The sequence below is a fragment of the Lacerta agilis genome, chromosome 1, assembly GCF_009819535.1.
Source record: "Lacerta agilis isolate rLacAgi1 chromosome 1, rLacAgi1.pri, whole genome shotgun sequence".
Classification (NCBI taxonomy): Eukaryota; Metazoa; Chordata; class Lepidosauria; order Squamata; family Lacertidae; genus Lacerta; species Lacerta agilis.
Genome location: NC_046312.1, coordinates 90,983,004 through 91,009,178, shown reverse-complemented (window position 1 = coordinate 91,009,178; position 26,175 = coordinate 90,983,004). Strand labels below are relative to the sequence as shown.

The window sequence follows — 26,175 nt, the reverse complement described above, 5'->3', positions numbered from 1 at the left end:
CAGAAGTGTTTGGTCCTTCAACCATTCATAATAACAAGCTGAGGAAATACACATACAAAACCTGCGTATTCACATTGAATCTAGGACTGGGTGATGAGAGTCATATTGCCCTGTGGTATATATGTGTGTCTGAATTGCTTTTAATTATGTATCTGATTTATTCATAAGATAATTTCTAGCTCATTCTTCCTCATATGATCACAGGGTAGGTCACAATAAAATAACACTTATGTGAAACCAATTCACTTTTAAAAGCAGAGAAAATACAGTATGTCTTAAGAAACACCACAGAGGCACCACTTGGGCTCCTCACTTTGAATGACAATTCCCTAATCGGTTGTATCCAATTGTGCCCCTCTGCTGATTGAAGGCTCTTTGTTCCAGTGGAGCTGCTAAGAGCTGATTTGCCGCTCTCCATCTGCCATATCCCTTGCCCTCCGCTGGAAATCTGCAGGAGAAAGGGGAAAATTTCTAAAATCACTTGCCCTCATGGAATCTCTGCTGGATCAAGGAGCCCTCCATCAACAGAGGGACAAAATTGGACACAACCTTATGGCTAAATAGGTCAAGGGCAAATGATTATGCTTCAGCACTATAAATCCTTTTCTTTGATGTTTTCAGTTCTGTGGTTGTACAAAATATCAATTTCTCTTGGTACTTCCTGCTTCTTTTCCTTTTGTAGAAAGCATGATCTTAAATGGATACTGTTATGTGACTATCAAAACACTCACATATCTGTAGCTTTTGACTTGAATCTAATGGTTTTTATATTTTCCATAAATAGCCAGAATTCATTGTAAAAAAAATGGTGTGAGATGCATTGCAACTAGATGCAGTGCATTAGAGTTGATAAGTGTAGCAGAGCTTGAAACTATGCAAACACCATGGGTCATTTTGCAGGCAGCAGCATGACTACCTCTGTAAGGACAGGAAAAAAAACTGTTCATTGCATATTCCACAGGTTTTTTATTACTTTTTATAGTAAGGAAAATATATCAAATTGGATTCCATCCTTTCTACTACCTATCAAGACCTAATAAAACATACTGGTTTTTTTAAAAGTATGTAACTATTCTTTTTGTGAGACTGATATAGGATTTTAAAAATTTTGTACAGTTGCTGAATTGATGAGTATGCATATTCTAAAAAAATTGTGATAATATTTTTAGAAAATAATAAACTGCAGGATTACTTAAGTAAATTATATATAGTTTTTGAGAAGGAGGGAGAAGTCTTCTTTTAAGAGCCAGTATTTTGTTCCAGGGAGCATATTAACGTACCAGAGCTAGTACATGGTGTATAATATCATGCATTTTGTCAAGGGTCAGTTTGTTTTGGAAACACTTCCTTTTGTAGATACAATCCAATTTTCCAGCTGACCTATTGCAGAATTCCATTATTTTTGAAGTCTCAGTCAAATGTCTCTTTAAACAAAGCTGTTTTTTTTTCTTATCTAAATAATTTGCCTATCACTTTGTTAAAGGTGCCTTCTTCTATCTTTATCTTCATCTTTTAAATATATAAATAAATTTGAGGGGCCCGCAATAATGTTTTTTAAAAAATCAATTCCACTTATGTGTGGTCTTGCCTTTGCCATCTGAATGTGCCTTTCTTGATTTCCACCATGTGTGTAGTCAAGCATAAGGTGCTGGTGTACACTAGTAGCCATATTGGGGCAGTATCCATAAACAGAGGCAATGCCTGACTTCTCAGACTTGGCACTGATGAATGCTTTACAAGAGTTTCGTGAAGTTTCCGACAAGGCTTGTGGTGATAGGAAGTTGAGTTGGTGCTTCAATCAGCAGCACATTCTGCATGAAGGTCTCTGCCTAACCCAGTGTTCTTAAAAACTGCTAGGGCCAAGGAAACTGCTAGGGCCAAGGAAATTGTTAGTTTTTTCAGAAAATGTATTTAAGTGCAATTCTCTCATTGCCAGTCTAGTCATCTAATAATTAAAGCAATTGATTGGCAGCAAGGCATATTTTTTCAGCCTTTGACTGATTCAGGAAAGGGCAATTTCACAAAAATGTCAATCTACAGACTCATTTTCCATATATAGTTAATGTGTGCATCATATTTAAAATAATTTCCCAAAGGTTAATTATCTGGCAACGGTTTTTCAAAATAGCATGTTACACATGTGTAGAACAGATTTTACATATGAGAATCTGACATGCAAGTTGACTCATAATTTATCTATTTTTATCTATCTACCGTATTTTCTGGCGTATAAGACGACTGGGCATATAAGACGACCCCAACTTTTCCAGTTAAAATATAGAGTTTGATATATTATTGACTACAGATTCTCCACCCGGCGTATAAGACAACCCCCAACTTTTGAGAAGATTTTCCTGGATTAAAAAGTAGTTTATATGCCAGAATATACAGTAATCTTTATTTAAAGATCTATCCAAGAAAACAGACAATAATGTCATGATCCTTTATTGATAGTTTGTCTCATTTGGTAGATTGAGAAGAAATTTTGTTAGGAATAAAATCAGATGAGTTAAGGATGATAAAGGTTGGTTTAGCATGTTATGTTGGTCACAAAAACACATCCCTCTCCCACAATGAAAAGAAAAATCTAAGTGGATTTCTGCTCACCCAGTGAGACTTCATGTCCTCCTTGTGGACATTCCATAGGCATCATGTTGACTGCTGTGAGAACAGAATGCCGGAGTAACTAGGCCTTGAGTGTGATTCAGCAGAGCTCTCCCTTATGTTCTTATGCTATGTTTGTCCTTGGGGGCATGGAAGAGGAGAGGAAAGGGAAGTTTCAGTGTGCAACCAAAAGTCCTTGCACCAGCAGAAGCACCTTCTTAGCTACTGTCCCATGTTTTGAATCAAGGTACAGTCTGGAAAATTCATCTTGCAAGCATAAATCTGTTTTTTTTTCTACCTGAAATGCTCCAGATCCAAACCTAAGGAAGCTTTGAATCTTTTGCACTCTAAAATTCTATTCCCAGTTTAGAATCTTTTTGCAAAAAGTGTCAGATTTTGAGACTTTATGAGTAGTTGGCATGTACTGGGCTCTGTACCTGATGATTAGTCTTATGGGTGGCCTGAAATATCTTATTTGTTGAGGGATGCACTTCTTATCCTTTTTCTAGGGAGAGATTTACAAATATCCTGTATTGTATTCAGATTTTAGTGAAATTATTATTCTTACGGTGATTCGTTGTTGTTTTTTTACAAACAAGTTAGAGTGACTCACAGTACCTTTAAAATTATAGAACAAAGTATCACAAAAACACAAATAACTCATACAAATACTGTAGTAAAAGTGTTCATCAACATGCCTTACATTTCCCATGTATGTATACATAAATACCCAAATATTGTCAGTGAAGCTTCAGTGTGGGGTTGGGTTTTTAAACACTCTGCTTATTAGCTCTGCTATATTGTTTTACTTTATTTCTTTTATTGTATAATAATAATAATAATAATAATAATAATAATAATAATAATAATAATAATAATTTATTATTTATACCCCGCTCATCTGGTTGGTTCTCCCCGGCCACTTTGGGCGGTTCCAACAAATATTAAAATACAATACAATCATTCTTTTTAAATTATTTTTCTTGTTCTATTTGTCTTTTTGAGGTGTAACTCTCTACTTCTGTAACAAAAATGAAATGAAAGGTAAATATTCTGCTAATTGAGTTTTGTTTTTTGTTTCTGTATGTGCAGGTTATTGCACTTAAGAATGAATATTGAAGATAAGCTGGGAGGATTGTTTCTTAAATGTGGTAGTATAGAGCAAATGCAGTCATCCAGGGATATGGTTGGAATGGGTGCTGCATCTGACCAATCGGCAGTTCCTGTGGAACGGCAGGAAGCAGTGCTTCAAGACCGAGCTATGGCACACCAGGAAATCCTTTCTGCAGAAGAAGTGCTACAGGAAAGTGAACTTCGACAGCAAGAAATGATCCCACACGATGAACTCATGGTCCACGAAGAGACAGTGAAAAATGATGATGAGATGGAGGGGCAAGACAGGCTTCCTCAAGGGCTTCAGTATGCAGTCAATGTCCCTGTAAGCAATTTATTTAGCAGGACTTGCACTTAAAAGTTGAGCAAATATCAAAAGGTCTGCTTAAAAAAAAAGAAGTATGGCAAGAACAACCAAATGAAAACTAAAATAAAAGTAGTTCATTACTCTGAGAAAAACAATTGGAGTTTTTTTTAACAACAACAACAAAATACTATAAATACCATGGCTTGTTTTTAATCTCTGGTGCTGTTTGCACAGTTAAGGAGGTAATAAGATACTGACTTAAAGTGGGCTAGGAATAGAGCCCATGGCTAAATTATCAGCCCCTGGTTACCTTATTTCACCCTCTGTAAAAAAACAGTATAGTCATAATAGATGTATTTTCAATCAGCCTGGGACAGGGGAGTTATGCGCAAAGAAGGACTGCTTTTGGATAACAATCTTAACCTTTCTAAAAATTTTGGGAATCTTTGATGCTGTGAACCAACCACTGTTTTTTAAGGAACACGGTCTCATGTTTTAATACACATTTTATACACTTTAAAAATATATATCTTACATAGACTGTGCTCATTTGACTTTAAGTGTCTGCATTCTTCCTGCACAGGAGATAAGGACTTGAAAATGCTTCTGCTATATTCAAAGAAGTAGTGTGTTGTTGTGGTTCCTGCACTTCTAACACAGTATAGTATTGGTATTTAATGATAAGGATTGAAAAGCAATGGAGTTTACAAGGATAATTCTGCGTGTGTGAGGAATAGCTTCTTAGTTTGCATTTGGGTTAAAATACGGATTTATGTTGATGGTGCTTTGTTGTAAGAAAGTAACAGGAACTTTAGAAAAGAATGAGATGCTTTCAAACTGTTAACAGAATAAAATAATAAATTCTCACTGTAGTGGAAGACTTTCAAGCATTGAAAATCAATCAGCAACTTGGTTTACTTCAGGTGTTTGGTTTTTTGGTCTGATTCTGTAACAGAATCTTGTTGCTGAAAGTACAGTTTGCAACCTTAGGGGAGAAAACTGAGGGGACAGAAGCTGTGTGTGTTTGAACATGGAACAGCTCTAGTAACAAAAAACGAGGGGGTTAGGTGGGTGTCTGACTTTCACAGCATATGCAGGATACTTGTGGCACACTTTCCTGCTCCGAGAGCTTTTGTTTCTAGCTGAGCCTGTGATCTTGCCTGGGAGAAAACTGTTTGAGGGGAAGCAGGGAAGTAAGCTTTTGGGGTAGGGAAAGGTTCCTGATTCCTCACCCACATGCCCCTTTGAAGGATGGCCCCTTCAAATAGGTTTGATATTATCATGGTAGCTTTCTGTTCTACTGGCAGAAATGAATGTTTGATTCACAGCAGGAAAACACCAGAATGTAAAAGAAGGGTTGAAATTATTATAGTAGCTCTTTGGCAAAAATGAGGATTTGGCTTAGAACAGTGAAACTGTGATTCAAATGCCAACATAACCATATCTTAAATTTTAAAGTGTTTTTGTCAGATGAAATTTCTTTGTTAAATGTTAAATTATACGTGGCATGTAATCCAGCTTCTGTGCATGAAGGTATGAAAGGAGTACCATATAAAAAAGAAAAGAAAGGAGTACCATATTGGAATACTCACCACAAATAGGACTTTTAAAAATTGTCTCTCCCCCTCTTTCCCAAAACAGTACAAAGGGTATAAAGTAATTCCAGATGTATTACTATTTTTGAAAGAATTTGTTTAAATGTGTCTTATGTGTAATTATATGTGTCATATGTAATTAATATTATCTGATGCTGGCACTTTGTATCCTAGCAGATCAGCGTGAAACAAGAAATTACATTTACTGATGTAGCAGAGCAGCAGAAAAGGGACAAAAAGCTAATACGAGAGGGTTTAGATATGCAAAAGAAGAAGAAAAGGAAACAGCGTTCACCAGCAAAGGTAAGACATTTAATTTGAACCTTGAAGGTAACTGATGATTATCCTTGAACTTGCAATTGGAAATGATAGTATTTGGAAACCATAGATTCAGCCACCTAACTTTAATCTCAAAGCCAAGCCAAAATATATTCATAGCTTGTTTCTTTGAAATTCTTTTCACAGCATGAATATTTGACATACTTTAACATCTGTTTCCCAGGCATCTCCTTCTCTAAATATTATCTTTTGATGAGTGTGTAGTTTTAAGGACCACTTATCAATTACGGAGACTGTTTAGATTAATAATAATATTGGGCTTATTTAAATATCATAGTGTTTTTCTAACAGCTTTGTTTTTAATCAGACAGGTGCACAAGTGTTGAAATTGATTACTGCATGCACCTGAAATTAAATAAATGCCTTCCATTCACAGGCTTCTAATTTGAAATGAGCCATTTTTATCTAAAATTCAGTTTTCAGAGTTGCACATCTTGAATTTCCTCTCAGGAAGTGCAACAAAAATGCTATGCATTAATTTCGAAGCATAAAATATGAAACACTTGAATATATTTTTATTCAGCTTCCTGCTGTACAATTGACACTTGCAAATTCAAACTGAATACTTGCCCACTGCAGTATTATTCTTGTTTTCATTTGCAATTCCTGAAGTTTAGTGAAAACTAATTGGAAGCACTGATTGGAAGCTATTTTCATGTACTTATCTCAGTCATAGTTTGAGAACCCATTTTTTTCATTTATTTCATTGTAGAGGTTGTCCTTCAAATCTTCCTGATATTGTATAGTAAGAGATCACAAAATGACCAGAGAGATCGAGAGCAGATTGGTTACTGGAGGGTCATTTTCTAGTATTGACTTTGAAGACTATAACTACCTAGAGCATGAACATTATATACACTCCCCTGAGGAAATGAAGTATTAGAAGGGCCCAATCTTAAGTGTTTGAATGTGCAGTACTACGTGTAAGTCAAGTTCATAGCTGTATATCAAGAAAGGCAATATTTCTTTTGGAAGCAAGTATAATTAATGGTGCATTTTCTTTTCTATGAAAAGAAAGTCAAACCAATCTACTACCGGTATAATATGTTTAGCAACACTGTCCCCCCCCCCACAAGGTGCATGATGGTGAGTTCCAATTGTATAAAGCACCCAAATATCCTAGAACCAACAGGACCTATCAAAACAAGTGTCTTCTACTGCTGTTTCTGAGTCTTATTGATTATGAATACCTGAAGAAAGATGGGCTTTCTTCCAGGCAAAGAATCATTTGCAGGGACACCTTTAAAGGGATTACACTCACTTAGAACAAACTCTGAAGAACTGTACCAATTTAATGTACCCAAATGAGCTTTAGTCTTGTATATCTTGAATAGCAGATCTCTGTGCTGTTAAAACGGAGGGAACAAAAGCAGCTTGTGATACAGCTGTAGGGTGGGTAAAAAAGCCCATGGGTGCATTTAAAGTAGCTATGAATTACTGTATTTTCCCGTGTATAAGACTAGGTTCCCCCCCCCTTAAAAAATGTCAAAAATTAGGGGGCATCTTATACACAGATACATCTCTCCCCATTTTCTTAAATCCGAGTCCCCCAAAATAGGGGGCATCTTATACATTGGGGCATCTTATACATGGAGAATACGGTATTTATCTTTAGAATTTTAGATGCACAGAACAGATTTATTAAAAGTCACAACAAACTACTGAAACATGCTTTAACAGTGTCATGCATTGGCTTTGTTCATGTCACAGTGTTTAGCTTAGCACAAATGTGTGAGCCTTTGGCTCCATGAAAGGAAATTGCAACTGCTTTGCTTCTCCCTGTTCCTTTTGCTGCTGTGCCACCCAAACCTAAGCCATAGGTGGACTTAGCATGTTGTCTAGGGCCGGGCTCATGGTTTACTTCTCCCAGACAAATACTGAACTATAACCTATAGAACAAGCCTTGGCTACAGCTCACAGTTAGTCTGCAGAGACCTAAGCCACACCCCTGGATTTGGACTGCACACTAAGCTAAACTATAGTTTAGCCCAGTGTGAGGCAGTAAAAAAATAACCAGGGAGGAGTGACGCAAGATTTTCTATTACTGTTGAGCCATGGTTTTGACTTAGCATGAGATGCAAATTGGGCTGTTGTAATGGGTTATTAAGACCGGAAAATATTAAGGTTATCCTTAACCTTCTGGTGAGATGGAAGAGATAAAGTACACAATTATCATTTCACTAACACATGTAAGTAAAATTACCAAACCACAAGTCCTGTCACCAGTATGCTTGTACAAAAAAAGAATTGCAGTTGCTGGATGTACTCCATGTCTTGAGAAATAAAATGGATATAACATGAGTGCCTCTAGATTTTATAGCTTTCTGCTCTTGCCCAACTGAGTAGATTAAAGACTGATTTATAGTTTTATAGAGAAGATAGTGGTCCTGTTTGTACACCAATGGTTTAGCATGAGGGGAGCGAATGTCATCAGGCTTGCATGCTCCCTCCCTTCCCCTCTCCTCCTGCTGAATAGCTAAGTGTAGAAACTTCTACTTCAGCTTTTCATTAACTGCAGCTTCCTATGTTGTCTGAATTGGAATATGTGGTTTTAACATAACTGAAACAATGGTTAGTTTTGGGACAAGCCAACTTCATAATCCATGGTTTGAAATTGGCTAGTTCTGAAACATGCCATATTTAGTGGGAAACCACAATTTGTGGTCTGATGACGCAGGAAGGTGCAGTTAACTGTTTGCCATGTTATAGAAAGATGGGGACACAGGCAAACCTGGGAGGATAGGCTTGCTCATGTCACAGTTAACCGTATTTTGAGTGACAACCAAACATGAACAAAAATATTCTGACTTGCTCTTTTGAGAATAAATTTTCTAGCACTTCTTTAGATGTGTTATGTGTTTATATATATATCACAAATCTTGAAAAGCTAAGGTTCAATTAGGTCAACTAAAAGATAGTCAATTGATATTTATGTCTACAGTCTTCCTATTTTGCATTGTGGTTTTGCCTACAAGTGCTTGATTTCCTCCATTATGTATTCATATGAATCTTGTAACGTTATTGGGAAATTAATGTGAGACTGAATTTTGCCCTTTTAAAAATAGATCCTTACAATAAATGAGGATGGATCACTTGGTCTGAAAACTACCAAATCTCACATTTGTGAGCATTGTCATGCTGCCTTTAGAACCAACTACCATTTACAAAGGCATGTCTTCATTCATACAGGTACTGCTTGAATTTAAGTTGTATTTTATATTATCTAAAAATGGTTGGATCTTTAACAATGCACTGAATTATGAAAAATGATGCAAACTTTTATATTCCAAAGTGCAGGAAATGTGGCATCTAAGCTTAGGTATTCCATGCACCAAAGTGTCAAAAAATACCAAAAAAGAATTAGTGTCATTTCTGTTAATTTGAGATTTACTGTGTTGCTTTGCTTTCTGTACAAGGATGGGTTGGAAAGTCACCCAATTTCCAGTTTTGTCTTGTTCATAGCATAGTCTCTGGGTTCTTATTTTACCAGTGATGGAACTCTAGTTGGAATAGATGAAAGAGTTTTACAGAACCTTAGATGACAGCATCCTGCCTGATTTTGCTCATGAGCTCACTCCTCTGTTAGCAGCAGGCTCACCAAATTAATAGCCTTTTTTCTTTTTAGCCCAGGTAGTTTAGACAGACTTCTTTATACTAGAATATTTTGGAATTCATTCATATGCTGGATTCCTATAGCCAACTATTTTATTTCTCAGCAGAATCTGTTAGAAACAAATGTTTGGAGCTTTTAACTTACAGATGTGGAATTATATTGTTTAAGGTGAAAAACCATTTCAGTGCAGTCAGTGCGAGATGCGTTTCATTCAGAAGTACCTGCTACAGAGGCATGAGAAGATTCATACTGGTGAGTATAGTGCCTTGAGTTTCTTTTTACTGGTGTGTTTATAGAACTGTTTCCGAAACATGGCCAAGTATTGGGTGATTATGCAGCTTCTGTTTTAACGTTCAAGAAACTCTAGAAAAGAATTTAGGTGTCTGCTTTAGCCTTGCCTTTTTCCTCCCTTGCCCCCAAGAAGCTACTGACAGCTGATGTGAGCAAACCTTGAGAGAATAAATATTTTTATTGGGTAAGTGGTAAATAGGAATACTTCGAACACTATTATGGCCAAAATGCCTGACCCCATAGGTATCTGAACCCTGTTTAAAAAAAAAAAGCATACAGAAAATTATACAAGAGTAAGCGTTTAGACAAATAGAAAAAATGAGACCCAAAGTTAAAGCAGAATAGTTAAGCTTATATTGGTTTGTTTTAAAATTTTACTTCTGGAAAACCACATTCTGTAAAAAGACTTGGCTTTACTGGGTTTTTGGCATTTTGGTGCATGGCCTTTCATTATATCTGCAAATATTTAGAAATATAGTCTTTTTTGGACTCGATGCCAATTTTCAGTCTATATTTCAGAAAAGTGGAGCTTGCAAATGTGCTGAGTGTTGCTTGGTGAAAGGTTTCATATCTGTTCAAACTGCTGATGCTGATGTCTAGTACTTTATGTGTATGCATGTAAACCTTGAGAAACCAAAACATGACAGAAAATTGCACAAATACCCCGGTTGTCTTGGAATGTTTGTATCCGTGCTTATCATCAAATTAGCCTTACTAGTATTTGGATTTGCACTTTTGCTTATACTTCTGTTTCTTCCAAGTCATGTGTTTTTCTGTACACCCGGGCTTCTTTCTGCTGCTGCCTTTCAGTATTGTTGCATTCAGTTATTTAAATGATGTGCTGTTCGGTATTTTCTGTGTAGAGAAAGAAATGCATTTTATTGAATTTTAGGTTGTTTTTACTCTTGGTTTTTATATCTGTTTTTAATTTTTGTAAGTAATGTTGAGTTCATTTTTGAAAAAGAGACTAATAAATATATATTTTTAAAAAATATAATCCTGTTTCACAATTGACGTCTGTATATTTTGCACTTATTGAACCCCAAAACAAATGGGGGGCACGGGAGAAGGAGTGGGAGGAGAGGTTCTGTTGCACAAGTGGAAATCCATATACAAACAACATGGCTTATTTGAGTACAACCCATAATACATTAAGAAACAATGCAAAAAATAAATGGGCAGGAATGAAATAAGTCAGATATTGGAAGTAATATTGCTATTTTAATATAGAATCTATTAAACCTTTCTTTACTATACAGTCATACCTCTAGTTACGATAGCTGCAGATTGTGTTCGTCACAGGATACGAATGAGCCGAACCCAGAAGCACCGGAGCGGGTTACTTATGGGTTTGGCGGTTCACGCATGCGCCGAAGCGCCGAATTGTGCCACGCACATGTGCAGACGCGGCGCTTCATGTTACATTCTGCTCTTGTTGCAAACAGGGCTCCGGAACGGATCCCGTTCACAACCAGAGGTACCACTGTACTACACAATTATTAATATAATATAAACTTGCCAGTTTGACTGGTATCACATCTATTTGTAATGTTACTAATTTTATGAAGCAATGCAGTTTTGGCCATGGAAAGGTTTGTTCAAAAAACCTGTTTTTGAAAATATTCCACTATATACCATTTTCTGAGAATAATTTTGCATACACTTTGTACTTCACTTTAAAAATTGGATAATATTTCTAGAATGCCTTCTGTAAACTTAGTTCCACAGGCATGCACTGAATGTATGTGAATTGACTGGAGACTGGTTTGGTTATCTGCTCTGCATACATTTTATTAAGATTGTTGGGGTGTGGTGCCTGGGGCACTGGTGTACCTGCCACCCTTGCAGGGCTGCTGCAGTTAGGCAGCCGAGCTGTGATGGCTAGCTTGTTTGGTTAGTAGGCAAGCAAAGGAGCCTGTAGCCAAACAGAGGTCTGTTAAAGTGGTGGTAAGAGTCTCTTAGCTATGTGAACTATTTCTTTTTTGAGCAATTCTTCCCTCTTGACTCTGTAGTCAGGCAGCAGGAATGGAATTACAGTGGAAACCAAAATACTGAGTTCAGCTATCACAAAAAACCAACATTACCAATCCTAGTTTCTTGACCTTAAAGATACCATGCTTAGCGAGCCTGACTGGGTTTGGATGCACAGACAAACCAGAGTTAAGCTAAACAAACCATGGTTTAACTTTTAGTCTGAACTAAGCCTGTGAGTTTGGTGGTATGTTTCTTATGTGTCATTTGGCTACACCTACTTCATCTGAAGTAATTGTCAGATTAATGTTTCATACTTTTAAATATATTTTTAATATGTAAGTTGGATCTGTGTATCTTTTTATAACTGTGGGTGGTACTGCTTGCCAGTTAGGTTTGAGTACATGAAGTATATAATGTTGTGACTCCAAGTATATACAGTATAGGAGACAAGAAAGACAGGGTGAAGACTTGGTTTTGCTTCCGACTGAGTCAGAGGCTAGGGTGAACAAGATACAACATTATTTTTTTACTTTCCAACAGAAAACTGTATCCCCTAGGGAACTGAAATGCTTGGATTTAAGTCAGCTTAGTCATTAAGTCAATGAGACAAATTGGCTTCAATACAAAGAATCTTAACATAACTGTGTAGTGGATTAAACTAAGACAATGAGCTAAGATAATACAGCAGTTTTATGTAAAAGGAAAAAACAGATAAAAGAAAGGAAAAGGAAATTATTTTTTAAAAAGATTGTTTTTTGTATTAACATGGAAAACAAATATTAAGTACTAATTGTCTTTGAAACAAAATTATGGAACCATCTATGATATTAAATAACAAATAGTCTGAGTCTTTATAAAAAATTCATTGCTTTTATAAATAAATATTTTGTCAGAATGATTCAACTCTGAAGGCTGAATTTTAATTAGCTATTTTTAGCTTTTCAGTCTTTTTTTAGTCTTTGTAAAAGTGAGGAGCCTTAATATTCTCTAGTTCATTGCTGCCTTGAATACGAAGCAATGTAATACAAAGTACTGTAATCAAATACAAAGTAATACATGAGGTCCATCTTTTGGCATATACTGTATCTTTTTAGAGTCACTTTACCTCTGTTGTGTCTTTTATTCTTTGACCATTCTTTATTTCTTTACTCAGTACAAACTTTTTACCTGGTTCACCCGTACATAAGATTCCTATTTGGTTTTCACCCAGGAGTAGAAAGCAGGTTCAGGGAGATCTATGGTATACTGTATATAAATCTGTCAGTGCACTAGCCACTGGGAAGGGCTAAGGAACCAGCAGATAGCTCATTTGGTAGAGCATAAGACTCTTAATCTCAGGGTCGTGGGTTCGATACCATGTTGGGCAAAAGATTCCTGCATCGCAGGGGGTTTGACTACATGACCCCTGTGGTCCCTTCCAACTCTACTGTTCTATGATTCTGTTATTCACCTTCAGCTAACTAAATAAAGGATCAGGATATTTATTGCTATGTCAGCAACTAGCTATTCCAGTTTTAGTTGTTTTATCTTGTTACAAGGATGCTAAAAAATGTGATATTACATAATAACAGCAGCAGTTTATGGGAACATTTTTGTGGCTGGTCTGAAAAAATTGAGACAAGTTAATCACAAGGGCATAGAAAATTAATTCTCTTCATAAACACAACCTTTTTGTCAATATGAGGAGCTTTTTTACATGCAGTCTTTTTCACTTTACTAGTACATACTGGCAACTTACTGGGGTGAGTGTATTACAGTGTTAGACTAGAACCTGGGTGAGCAAGGTTCAAATCCCCAGTTGACCATAAAGCTCACTGGGTGACCTTGAGCCCCTCACTGCCTCTCAGATTAACCTACTTCGCAGGGTTGTTGATTAAATGAGGAGTGAGAGAACCATGTACATCACCTTTAGCTCCTTGGGGAAATGTTGAAATAGAAATACAATAAATAATAATGAATAACATACTGGAATGAAAATGGAAATTTATTGTTTTATTTGTTTTCCTCTAGTTCTGACTGTTATGAATTGTTGGGACATTCTTTTTTGATGGGCTAGCTTCTTTTTCATTTGATTCTCTTCCATCTCTACTCAATATTTGTGTGATTCTTTTAACATGTTTGGAGTGATGAGCCATATGAAAAAAATATTGGTGTGTGGTCAGATATATATTTTGTTTACATCCAGCTGATCAAAGCAATACTTTGTAAGTTTTTTGTTAAGTAAACCTAAATAATAGCATGGTGGGGAGAGGTATGAGACTATCTGTCTTCTCCTTTTTTTTCTTAAACAGTACTTCCTCTTTTCATTTTTATTCTTAGGTGAGAAACCATTTCGATGTGATGAATGTGGCATGAGATTTATACAGAAATATCACATGGAAAGGCACAAGAGAACTCACAGTGGAGAGAAGCCTTATCAGTGTGAATACTGCTTGCAGGTAATTTGAGAAGGAGAAAGAAGGGTGTTTAAGGGAATCTGTTTACACAATATCTGACAATTGTAATTCCAAGTTTTAAAACCTTGCGGTAAGAGGGCGCTTTGGCTTGTCTTCTAAATACCATACGTTCCATTGTGGATTTTATTAAAAGCAATTTTTTTTAAAATTGATTTTATAGATAATATATGAAAGAAATTATGGCTCTCCAGTATGAAAAGAACATATAGCCATTGAGAAACTTAAGTTTTTAGTTATCTAAAATATGCAGAATTAATAAGGACAGAGACCTTGAAACAAATTAATGCTAATTGGAGGGGTCATTTAGGTTTCTGTCCTTTTGTCTTACCTTTCCCACAGTTGCAGGTATGTGAAGTGGCAGGAGGGGCCCTTATTTACTGCAGTAGGCTCCTGTAGATCAAGAACAAAGGGTTGGGTTTGTAATAACTGAAATTGTTTGAATATTAATATCCACTCTCACATCTTCTGATATGGGAAGTTTTTCACTTTGTGACATGTGACCATTTTTTAATTCCCAAAATCACTTATGACAGGGTTGGGGAACCTCAGGCTCCGGGTCCAAATATTGCCCCTTCAGGCCTCTCTAGTTCTCCCTCAGGACTCTCACTTCACCAACCCTCTCCCCACATCAGCCATATTTGAGCTTTTGCCTGACTGAAATTTGCCCCTGAACTATGATATTGCCTCTTGCTTGCGTGGATGGTGGGGTGGGTAGGTGTGGAAACTTCCAGTTTTTGTGTGGCTGGAATGTGGCCTGCTGTACAAAGGTAGGAATCACATCCATTGACCTGCCCCCTTGTTTGCCTCTGGCCTTGCCCATGCCGCCCCAGAGCATTCTCCATGAGAAAATAGGACCCTCAGGCTGAAAAACGTCCCCCACCCTGACTTAGAAGGACTTTACCATGTGAAAAAATGTGAATTGGCCAAAAGGCTGCATGGCTTTTCTCTAACCAAAAATGTCCTCCGCAGTTCTTCTCAAGGACTGACCGGGTGTTGAAACACAAACGTATGTGCCATGAAAACCGTGACAAGAAACCCAACAGAAGTGCCACCAAAATTGGCCTTTTGACTCCTGATGATGATCAAGGCTTTCCAATGCCTTTGAAAGACAGCTCTTTGCCAAAGAAGAAAAGGCAAAAAACGGAGAAATTGAAGTCTTCTGGGCTAGATAAAGAAAGTGGGGCAGATAAATCTGAGCATAAGAAAGATAAGAATGATTTTTTGCCTTTGTATGCTGGCAGCGCTAAGATCAAGGATGAGTATATGGTGGCTGAATATGCAGTGGAGTTACCACATTCTTCCGTCAGTGGAGGGCACCTACAAGAAGCAAATTCTGGAGAAATACACCCACCTAAACTGGTGCTCAAAAAAGTTAACAGTAAGAGGAGCCTAAAACAGCCACTAGAGCAAAGCCAGACCATTTCATCTTTAGCGTCTTACGAAGACAGCAAGGTTTCTAAGTATCCCTTTGATCTTGTGGATAAACAAGGCCTGTTGGACTCTGAAGGCAATGCTGACATTGACCAAGTTGATACTTTGCAGGAAGGCCCCAGTAAACCTGTACACAGCAGCACAAACTATGATGATGCAATGCAGTTTTTAAAGAAGAGGCGGTATCTCCAAGCAGCTAATAGTAATAGCAGAGAATATGCCTTGAATGTAGGCACCATTGCCTCTCAACCTTCAGTCACACAGGCTGCTGTGGCCAGTGTCATAGATGAAGGTAGCACAGCCTCAATACTGGATACATCAGGGCTGAATGTGGAGATTAAAGGCAACCATGACAAAAATGTCATTCCAGATGAGGTACTTCAGACTCTCTTAGACCATTATTCCCATAAAGCTAATGGCCAGCATGAAATAGCTTTTAATGTGGCTGATACAGAAGTGACCTCTAGTATATCAATCAATTCTTCTGAAGTGTCAGAAGTCACACAAACTGAGAATGTTGCAACAAGTTCTCAAGGTTCCTCATCCGATAAAGCCAGTATGTTACAGGAATATTCCAAGTTTCTTCAGCAAGCTTTGGATAGAACTAGCCAAAATGATGCCTATTTGAATAACCCAAGCCTTAATTTTGTGAGTGACAACCAGACTCTTGCAGGGCAACCAGCGTTCTCTTCTATAGACAAGCAGGTCTATGCATCTATACCGGTCAACAGTTTTCGATCAGGAATGAACTCTCCATTAAGAACAACTCCAGACAAGTCTCACTTTGGACTTATCGTTGGCGATTCCCAGCACTCTTTTCCCTTTTCAGGCGACGAGCCAAATCATTCTTCCTCATCCTCTACCCAGGACTTTCTGGATCAAGTTACTTCTCAGAAGAAGGCAGAAGCACAGCCTGTCCACCAAGCATATCAAATAAGTTCCTTTGAGCAACCGTTCAGGGCTCAGTACCATGGAACAAGAGCTGGAATGTCATCTCAGTTTAACACTACTAATGGGCAGGTGAACCTGCGGGGACCAGGGACAAGCTCTGAATTCCCAGAATTCCCTTTGGTGAATGTAAATGATGCTCGAGCTGGGATGAACTCTTCACCTGATGCCACAACAGGCCAGACATTTGGCTAAGAAAATCTGTAGAAATAACACGGGCACTTTAGCATGGGTCTGTCAAGAGTAAGCATCTTCTGTATAAGATGGAGTCAGTCCTATCCAAATTTAAGGCCTTGGGTTACAACAAAAAAGTAAGCCGGTACAGAGTATTGGCGACTGCTTTTTGTGTATGTGGTTAGTCACCATTCTTTTTGAATTGCCTTATATGTGGGTGTCCACTGAAAAGGCAGATGGTTATTTGCTTGCTGGAGATCAGGAGCTTGCTATGTTGAGATTTTATACAAGACAAAAGAAACCAAAAAACCCAGATAAGATGTCTCTCCTGTAATAACTGCTTAGTTTGGTAACATTGGTTATTTTGGGGAGAATGATAATTATGAGATTATTCATTTTGGAATTTCCTGGTTAGTTAGTCAAGCCATTGCACTTCAGCAGGGAACATGAATATAGACTGTACAGATAATATGAATTTAAAAGTTTTAATGTCAGGAGATGATGGCTAGACAACTATAGTGCATTCTGGGGGGGGGGGGAATCCATTTTATCAACTCTCTTAAAAAGTAATACACATAATATTCCTTCTTGGTTTCTTTGAATTTGCTTTTACAACACATAGAGAAAGGTAATTATGTTTTCTAGATGCACTCCCCTATTTAAATGTCTGATTCAATTAAAAGTACTTTAAAAGGAAAATACTATTAATGCATTTACTTCATTCCTGAAGTATTGCATATTTCTTTGTACCTTTGAAGGCAAACATGACTATGTTTTTATCTCCAATTGACAGGTATCAAGATGGTTAGGATTGAACTAAAATGCTTTGTAGATGACATTCCCATTTCCATAATGTTTATATGAATGGTGAACTCCAGGTTTTAAGAGTTTAAATTGTACTTCAGCCTACAAATCTGCAATAATTAACATTAGAGCACTTAGATTCTTTTCCATTTTTCTTTCTTTCTCAAAAATAAAACTATTTTAGACCTTTAGGTTTGATGTGGCTGCATCATTATCACCTTACATAACAACAGAAGGGTTATCTTAATGAACAGTTTCATTGCAGTTTTACCAACTAGAGCTGGTGACTGAGAACAGTGACCAAAAGATAAATGGTCAAAGTTTTGCTGCATTTCACAAATAAATTAACTGCAAACTTTATCCCTCTCCCCTGTAGTTGTTTTAATAGTAGACTGTCTTGAGTTACACTGTGTGGTGCAATGATTAGTTCTGTATACAGTTTTAACGTGCTGTGCTTCGACTTAACATAAATGTCAGGATAATAATCATTTTTAAAACTGAAGCTTTTATTTTCGTTATATTGTACATTCACTAATGGGCTGCTTTAAGGTAATATTGCGGGCAGTGTTTTACCTAAAGGCTGAGTGACAGGAACGCAGATACACCCCCCCCCCAAAAAAAACATACTCAACACTTAGGCAGGGGAGGTGGGTGCATGTTTTATTTTATAGCTTCAGGCCTGCTCACCACCTCTCAAAGATAGCCCTAACAATACCTCCTTCATTCAAAAAATTTAAGGAAAGCAAAATTTCAGTTCCCAGAGAAAACCTTGTTTTAATTAAAATGGTACTGTACTCCTAATTTTGATTGCCACATTTCTCCTTTGTTTCACCTGTGCAATTTTGGTCCCAATTTTAGAATCTACATGAAAGTCATAGGCAGCTACTGCAGTAGCCAAGACGCATATGTTATGAAATGCCTTGTTTATTCCTATAGGTCACAAACCAGTTAATTTTACAGGAAGGTGTTGTTATATCCCATTACTCCGCATAAATTGTCCAAGGATTTATTTCATAGTACAGTAAGTAAATGCAACCATTGTACTGAGTTAAAATAAGCACACATGAAAACTTCTAAATAATGGAACTTTTTAGGTTTTTTAGTTTGTCTCCTGCCCCACACCAGCACAGCTAGTACATAACATATATTAATTTAATTAAGCATTTGTGGCACAGTGTTTGAGTGCACCACTATTTGTACAATTAACATTCAGTTGTGGTTCAGAGAAGTAAACAGGACTGGCAAGTGAGAGTTGTACACATTTAGTATCTAGAGGGAAGGGCTAAGAGTCTGTGTGTGTGTGTAGATATGGCAAGACAGTAAGGCCAGGGTGTAAAGGCTATGGGTTGTATTTTGTGTCCCATTCATGGGAATTTCTTTGTTCCAGGAGAGCTTTCCATGAATGGAAGAGCGAGGAAGGCAGTTTTTTTCAAACTCCCCTTTCTCTCGCAACCCTTGTGTCCTCCTCCCACGCTATTCCAAAGGGACCCCAGTCATCTGGAGGAGATTGGTGGGGGGCAGAGGGGACTCAGATGAAATAAGTGAAATGGCCTTCCCATCTTCGTTCATTGGAGCACCGACTTCATCAAAGAACCATCTGTGAGTGGAGGGGTACAAGTTGAATATAATCCCTACAGTGAGAAGACAAGGGGATGCTTCTCTGAAAGTGTCCATTATGAAAAAGTGAGCAGAGTGGAATGGAAGGAACTATGGCTAGGATCCAAAGTGTGTGCATGGCCAAGCATTTCCATATTTACCCTTCTGATGGCTGCTCTTTGCACTGCATTGAGGGAGTGCTGTTTTATAGCATTCCAACATTTTTAGAGGGACTTACTGGGAACATGAGAGGCTGTAGTTGAGGAGAAGCATTGGCAAGCAATGGAATAGAATGAGCAGAACCTCCACCTGTGGCTCTTGAGGGTGCCCACTGGAATCATGTAAAAACCTGTTCCTAAATTGCTTTTTAGAAGAAGAAAAAATGACACAGATATATCTTAAGCCTCGTCAGTTATAATACAAACCTATTTTATTCATGCTAGGAGACAATGTTAATAGAAATACTTTCTTAATAATGCTTTTTAAAGTGTATTTAGGAAATCTCTGCTATGGTTCTACAGTCCTGTTAAGCTCAATGTTATGTTTGGATTCAGTTAACTTAAATTCTTTGAAACTAGACTTCAGTGCAAATGTGCTGCTTAATTTTCTCAATTTTTAATGGCTCACATTTTGGGTGACTGCTGGGCCTGAGTGTCCCTTTTAACACTAATTTCCTGTTCCTTTTACTTTGAATATAAAGCAAGTTAATGAAGGAACTGACTTTTGAACTCCTTTTCCTTCTCTTCGTCTTAGTTATTCAGAGTAAACAATTGATCAAAGATGATATATCCATTTATCAGAAGAGAAACCACATCATGTACTGCAGTGTACTCTATTTCTGAAGAAAAGTTTAGAAGGATTTGTTTTTCATTTATATGGATCGCCTTTTCTGAAATTAGTTTAAGAGAATTATTACAGACTCCCAGGTATTGTAGGTGGCCAAGGTTTTTGAGAGAAGGAGCAGTTCAGAGAAAGTACAGTGAAAACTTGAACGTTTTATTATTATTAATGAGGATGCTAATCCCTACACAATATAATTTCTCCTTGTTTCTCTTCAGTGGTGTAAAGTCGTGTAGTCAAGGTCTTATGAAAGTATGACTATAATTTTAACCAAGCATATTGCAGAGCCTATGTACAAATACTGCAAACTAAACCACAGTTGTCAAAATGAATGAAATACATTGTAATGTCATATGCCTGCTTTTGTTTGCTTATTTATTTTGTGATTTTAAACATGGGTTTTCAAGTCACTAGTGAATTACTGAATTTTTAGTATAGCTGTTTGATTTCATTTCCAAGTTTCTGGCTTGTTTCCTGAAAAATTTCCACTTGGATACATACAGCATATTCCACGTTTCTTTAGATTAGTTTTTATGATGTGTGTATCATATTTCGTAAATATTTGAAAAGGATCTAAAATGTATCCAGGATCAGCCTGTTTGAGTATTTCAGTATTAACTTGCTTTGTATTTGTAAAATTGCAACCTAAAATTTTTTTGGGTTGACATTGAACTCTTTCGCAAGTTGCAGGGGAGTAGCTATTAGAATATAGTTCAAAGCTTTAGAAGGCAGAAATGTGTTAGTGATCTGGGTATTTTGGTTGGTAAAAATTCAAATGTAAGTTTTCCAGTTATTATTAATAATAAAACAAACTATTTTTATGTTTTCTTAAATTCTGCTCAACGGAAGCCTTGTGACTTTTGGAGATGCTTTCCTTTTATGTTAAGTGCATGTTTGTTAGGTATATGTAGGACATTTAAGTACTCCTTTTGCAAAACAAAAAACAAAAACATGTCCTGTGAAAGTATTGCAATGAATGAAAACCATTATGTTTTTTAAAAAAATAACTTTCATTATTTCCAAACAACTTTGTTTCAGGGAAATTTTCTAGTTGCTTTTGCTATACTTATATAAAATCATTGTTTCGATAATAATTTAAGAGAGAGATAGTCTGGTAGCGAACACAAACCGAAGCAAGCAAACCTTTCTCAAAGTAGTTTCTTGCTTTCTTTTTCCCAGTGAATAGAAAGGTAAAAGAAAAAAAGTGTAAATGTTTATTTTATTTTTTTATGCAATATTGTTCTGTAAATATGAGTTATCAAATAAGGATGTACCTATGATTGAATCTTTGATTCTGCACAGTTAGAGTTTATATATAAAATATAAATGTGTCTTGACAATCAAGGACTTACTGTCAGTCTTCCTTTATGATGTTTTATTAATGTTATGCATTCCATTTGTTAGACTTGAGTACAAATGTGGGAATTTGTATTGTCTGTAAAGTATGTAATGTTTTTACAGCTTGTTTTAAAGAAAGGAAAAAAGAACCTTGTATATAAACAGATCACAGTACTGCTTTATATCAGGAGGCATATGATGTACTGTATGTAAGCAATAATGCCTAACAGTGCTAACTTTGCAAGTAGCATAAGGAAAGTTCCAAAAACTGTTTGGGGAGTTAATAGCTTTGATTAAGTTAATGGATATTCTTAATTGTTTTTAATCAATAAATTCAACTGTTTTTTGGTTTGTAGTATATAACATTGTTTACATAGCACAATCTGAGTTTCAGGGAGAGCAGGCATTAGATCTGCACCTGGACACACATTCATGATGAAACTAATGGCTCAGATGAGCTTCTGCAAGATGAGTTAGTGTCCTTATTTTTGAAGGAAGGATAAGGATTTGCTCCTCCAGTTTCCGCACCAATTGAATAAGTTTGAAATTTAATTTTAAATCCTTAAATTCCAGTACAGTTTTGGTATAAATCAGGTTCACATGATACAAAAAGTGGTTCTTGTTCATAATTCACATTGCAGTTGAACACTGAGTCATGGTTGATTTTGATATAATTTTGCCATAGGGGTTTATCAGCTGCTTAGATGAGCTTTATCCGGAGTCCAAGCAAAACAAAACCAAGTCAAAAAGTTTGAACAATGCTTTCAGACTGTACAGAGCAACATAATTATTTGAAAACTATCATTGCTTTGGTGGGGAAAGATCGCCGATTTATAAATGTATATGACCTACATTTTATAGGAAGAAATGTTTTTAAATGCTAGTCATTTATATAATACGTGCTTTGAAGGATTTGCTAGTTCACTTCTGTCACTTTTAGTACACTGGTATCTTTTTATATGTAATGTATGCTTTTTATTATTGTAGCGAAGCATTTCAGTAGAAGGAATTTTGCAACAGTGTTCAAGGAGATTTTATTGTTGGAAACTAATTATACTGGATTCTGTCTCTGTAAGTTTTATCTTTATTTTAACAATGTCAGGAAAAGGACCTTGGTATTCAAATAAACCTGATGATCTGCTCTTTTTTAAGGATACATTGTATGATTTGCAAATGAGTCCAGAAATTTTACAATATTTGGTAGAAAATCCAGGACTTATACACAACTTTAAAAAAAAATATTAGGGGCAGAGAAAGAATAGAAGAATGCTGCTGGAATTCATTTTCTGATATAGTATTTCCCCCTCCCCCCAGCATCCATATGCCTTCTTTGCCTTTCAGTTCATAAAATCCCCTATAATACCAGTTATTTCAGTGGTCATACAGTATTACTTTAAAAAAATACAAGAGATCTGTCCATTTTACTGTATTGTTTTTTATTAAAAAAGCAATTAAATTCCCAGTTTCATTAATTTAAAAATGTGTATAAGTAATATAGATGCTTTTGTATGAAACTTGAAAGTATGAATTTGTGTAATTATTTTGTATTTGAAATAAATTAGGTAATGCAGGATTCCTGAGGAATCGGGAATATTGTGATGATAATGTGTTTGTGTGGTAGTTGTGTATGGACATACATCAGAACATTTAATGGAGTTTGTGAGATACATTGAGAGATTACTGTGTGGATACTTGCACTCTAGTCTAGGGAAGATGCATGTACCTTTCTGTACTCACAGCCAATACCTCTATGTATTTTGGACCAGAAAGTGCCATCTTCAGTCCTGGATCTCACAGTTCATGTAATATGGCCAGTAGTTTGGTTCACCACTTTTGTGAACTGAAAGTCATAGGAATGGATGGAATGGTTCCTTCTATTGTTCAGGGGCTTATGTCCTTTGGGACTGAAAAGGACATCATAGACCATTATTGTTTTGCTCCCCTTTTCTATAGATCTGAATGTTCTGGGTTCACGGGGACTGTGCGTTTGAGCCAGATTTGTATTTTCAGGCAGTGCCATGCTTCAGCTACAGTGGCACAAGTAGGTAGAGCTCAACAAGACCCACTGCCTTGTAAGTCAGGGAGACATCCTCACAGAATCAAAGTTAAGAACTTAGTATTGGAAAGAGTTTCAAATAGCAGGTATGGGAGATGCAGAAAAAAGGAAAAAGCCAATATAATTTTCATGCAACAATGCCCATTACTGCACAGGGATGCTATTTCATTTACCCAAAGACCTTTGCAATACTGGAAAGGGAGTTCTGCCCAAATAATAATGGGATTTACCGGTATCTGTTTAAGAAACAGAGTGCAATTTACTACTTTTGACTTTTTTCTTTATGGTTAATTTATTTGGAGTTTATAGTAACCATTGAAAAATGTACACAAAGACAGGTTTTTTTTTTAAATAAAAAAACCTTATTAAATGTGTAAGCAATGGCTGAAATCTCAGTGGGCTCTGGCTGCTGGAAAATAAAAATGCAGAACTCTGCATTATGAATTAAGGCTCACAAGATTTTTCATGATAATTTAGTTACAACATTTGAAGAATGCATACATTTCTTATGTAGCAGAAGATTCAGCTTCATTCTTGATATAAGCCAATGATCAGTCTCTGGGTATTCAAAGGGTATCTCTAGCTTTGAACTGTTTATGCACATTACATTTTTTATAAGGTACAATCATTTTGAATTAAAATGTCTGGCTAACACCTCAGTTTCATTACTTAAAAGGCCAATTCTACATTGCATAAGGAGGAAGAACTGAAGGCGGACAAACTACCAAATTTTCATCTCTAATGGGCTTGCCTTGGCAGAATGGATCACACCACCAATATACATTTTTACTTCTTTACTAAATCTGCCATTTCAGCAAGCTATACATGTAGAAATGAGTGGAAATGAATGGCAGTCAACTTCTAGGCAGTCAGGGCCACTCTCTGTGTTACGAAAGTATTCTCATCACTCAAAAGAAACGACCATTTTTGCAGCGCTGCACCTGCTTGCTTGTGAAAGCAAAGGTTTCAGCAAGTGATCTCTTGGGTGTCTGTATAAAGGGGGCAGGCTAACAGATAATGAATGATGTCTTCTACCTGTGGTTTACTACGAATTCCAAGTCTTTCTGTGTGCGGGACCTTGTTGCAGCTATCCAAGACTGCAGTGGGCATCACTTGGAAACAGCTCAATAATGACATTTCTTAAGTAAGCTGGTGAAAGTTTGATCAGACAACTAACTCTAAAATGCTCTGTTCTCAAGAGTGGATACCCAAGGGGAAGGCGTGGTGTTTCTAATTAGTTGCAGGTCCCTTCTGGATTCTTATCCAAAAGAGCCAATCCATTGGTTGACACTTATTCAAAGTCAAAGCAGAGCTCAGTTCTGGAAAATAATAATAGTATAAAACATATTGGCAAGCTGCATTCTAGTTGGTTATCATCTGATTCCATATAGCACAGATCAGCAAAACACTCAATATGCATGGAAGCATTATTTTAGCATACTTTAACAGAGCACAGTCCACTCTTGCCTTAATTGTTGGCCACTCAGATTCTGTACAAAGAAGAACGACTGATATTTCTGATATTTTGCAGTTTCCAAAACTTTAATGGAGTTCAAATCAGAGCTCCAGATTTCAGTTTCATAGAGCATCTGAGTAAGCACTTTGAACCTACCCTAAAGATATTTGGTAGCTGCCTTCCTTTATTGTAACAGAATTTCACCAATGCTCCTATGGTTTCCTGTGCCTTTAATTTCACTGCCTCCATATGACATTTCCAAGAGAGGGTTTCATTTACACCTAGATATCTAAATAAGTTTGTTTTATAGCCTGCTGATCCAAGCACCACCTATACCCGGAGGATACGCTGGAGTACTTTGACACAGAACCTGTGGGCCGCACACTGCCTTGTCATGCGGGGGGTAAGGGCTGGGGCTGGGAGTGAAGCCAAATTTTGATGCCTCACTCCAGTCATCATGCTGCCTTCCAAAAGCCAGTTAAGCAAGGCTCTGGGCTTGGGGAAGGAGGCCTGAGGCTCTGGCTGGGTCCTACAGCTCTCCCATTTCCTTTTGAAAGCTGGGAAAGTGCTAACTTGGCTTTGGTAAGGAGGTAGAAAGACTCTAGGACTCTGTCAGAGATCTAACACCTTTCCAAAGCCCAGCACCTCGCTTAGCCAGCTTTGGCAAGGCAGCACAAACGTTGCTGAGGTGCTGCCAAAAAAAGGCCTCAAGGGCCACATGCCACCCTTGGGCCACATCATTAGGCCACCCTTATCTTAACTAGGACTGTCTGCCAGGAATCACAATCCTGGTCTAACTTCTAGGCTCCTTGTAATTCCTGCTGCTTTTCAAATTGGTGCCCTCTTCAAGATTTGCAGGTCCTATATTACTAGTATATAACCTAATGCAGGGGGATTTTAATTTCAAAGTACAAATGCACATTCTCAGAAATTTGCTTTTATTTTACATATGTGTAAAATGGATTTTGTGCACCTTGTAGCTTCAGAATTAATTTGGTATGTGGGACATTCAATTCACAGTGCATACTATGCCCAATGTTTCCTATAAATGCCATTAGTTTCAATCATATCTAGTACTGTATAGCTGTTTGTTAGTTTCCCCTCCCTGCCCATGTTTATTTCACAGCTGTAATGAACAGGTACCTGTAAATCCTGGTTCTATTCCATCTTAATTACAGTCAAGGGTTGTGTGTTGAAGGCAGGCCCAAACTTGACATCACTGTGAACTATAATGCTTGAT

At 37.0% G+C, this 26,175-nt stretch overlaps 1 protein-coding gene across 3 annotated transcripts in view; it reads left to right on the top strand.

The window, feature by feature from the left end:
• The window catches only part of ZNF148 (zinc finger protein 148), a 28,061-nt gene extending 10,054 nt beyond the window's left edge, over positions 1-18,007 (top strand). The window contains exons 2-7 of one of the 3 annotated variants that reach the window (XM_033163228.1): positions 3,697-4,042; positions 5,797-5,922; positions 9,024-9,147; positions 9,740-9,823; positions 14,156-14,274; positions 15,262-18,007. In XM_033163228.1, coding sequence (XP_033019119.1) covers positions 3,713-4,042; positions 5,797-5,922; positions 9,024-9,147; positions 9,740-9,823; positions 14,156-14,274; positions 15,262-16,866 — 2,388 coding nt within the window. In that variant the 5' untranslated portion in view covers positions 3,697-3,712 and the 3' untranslated portion in view covers positions 16,867-18,007. Of the gene's footprint in view, positions 1-3,696; positions 4,043-5,793; positions 5,923-9,023; positions 9,148-9,739; positions 9,824-14,155; positions 14,275-15,261 lie in introns of all 3 variants that reach the window. The other 2 variants (XM_033163221.1, XM_033163237.1) reach the window with 2 other exon arrangements.
• Positions 18,008-26,175: the final 8,168 nt, after the last annotated feature.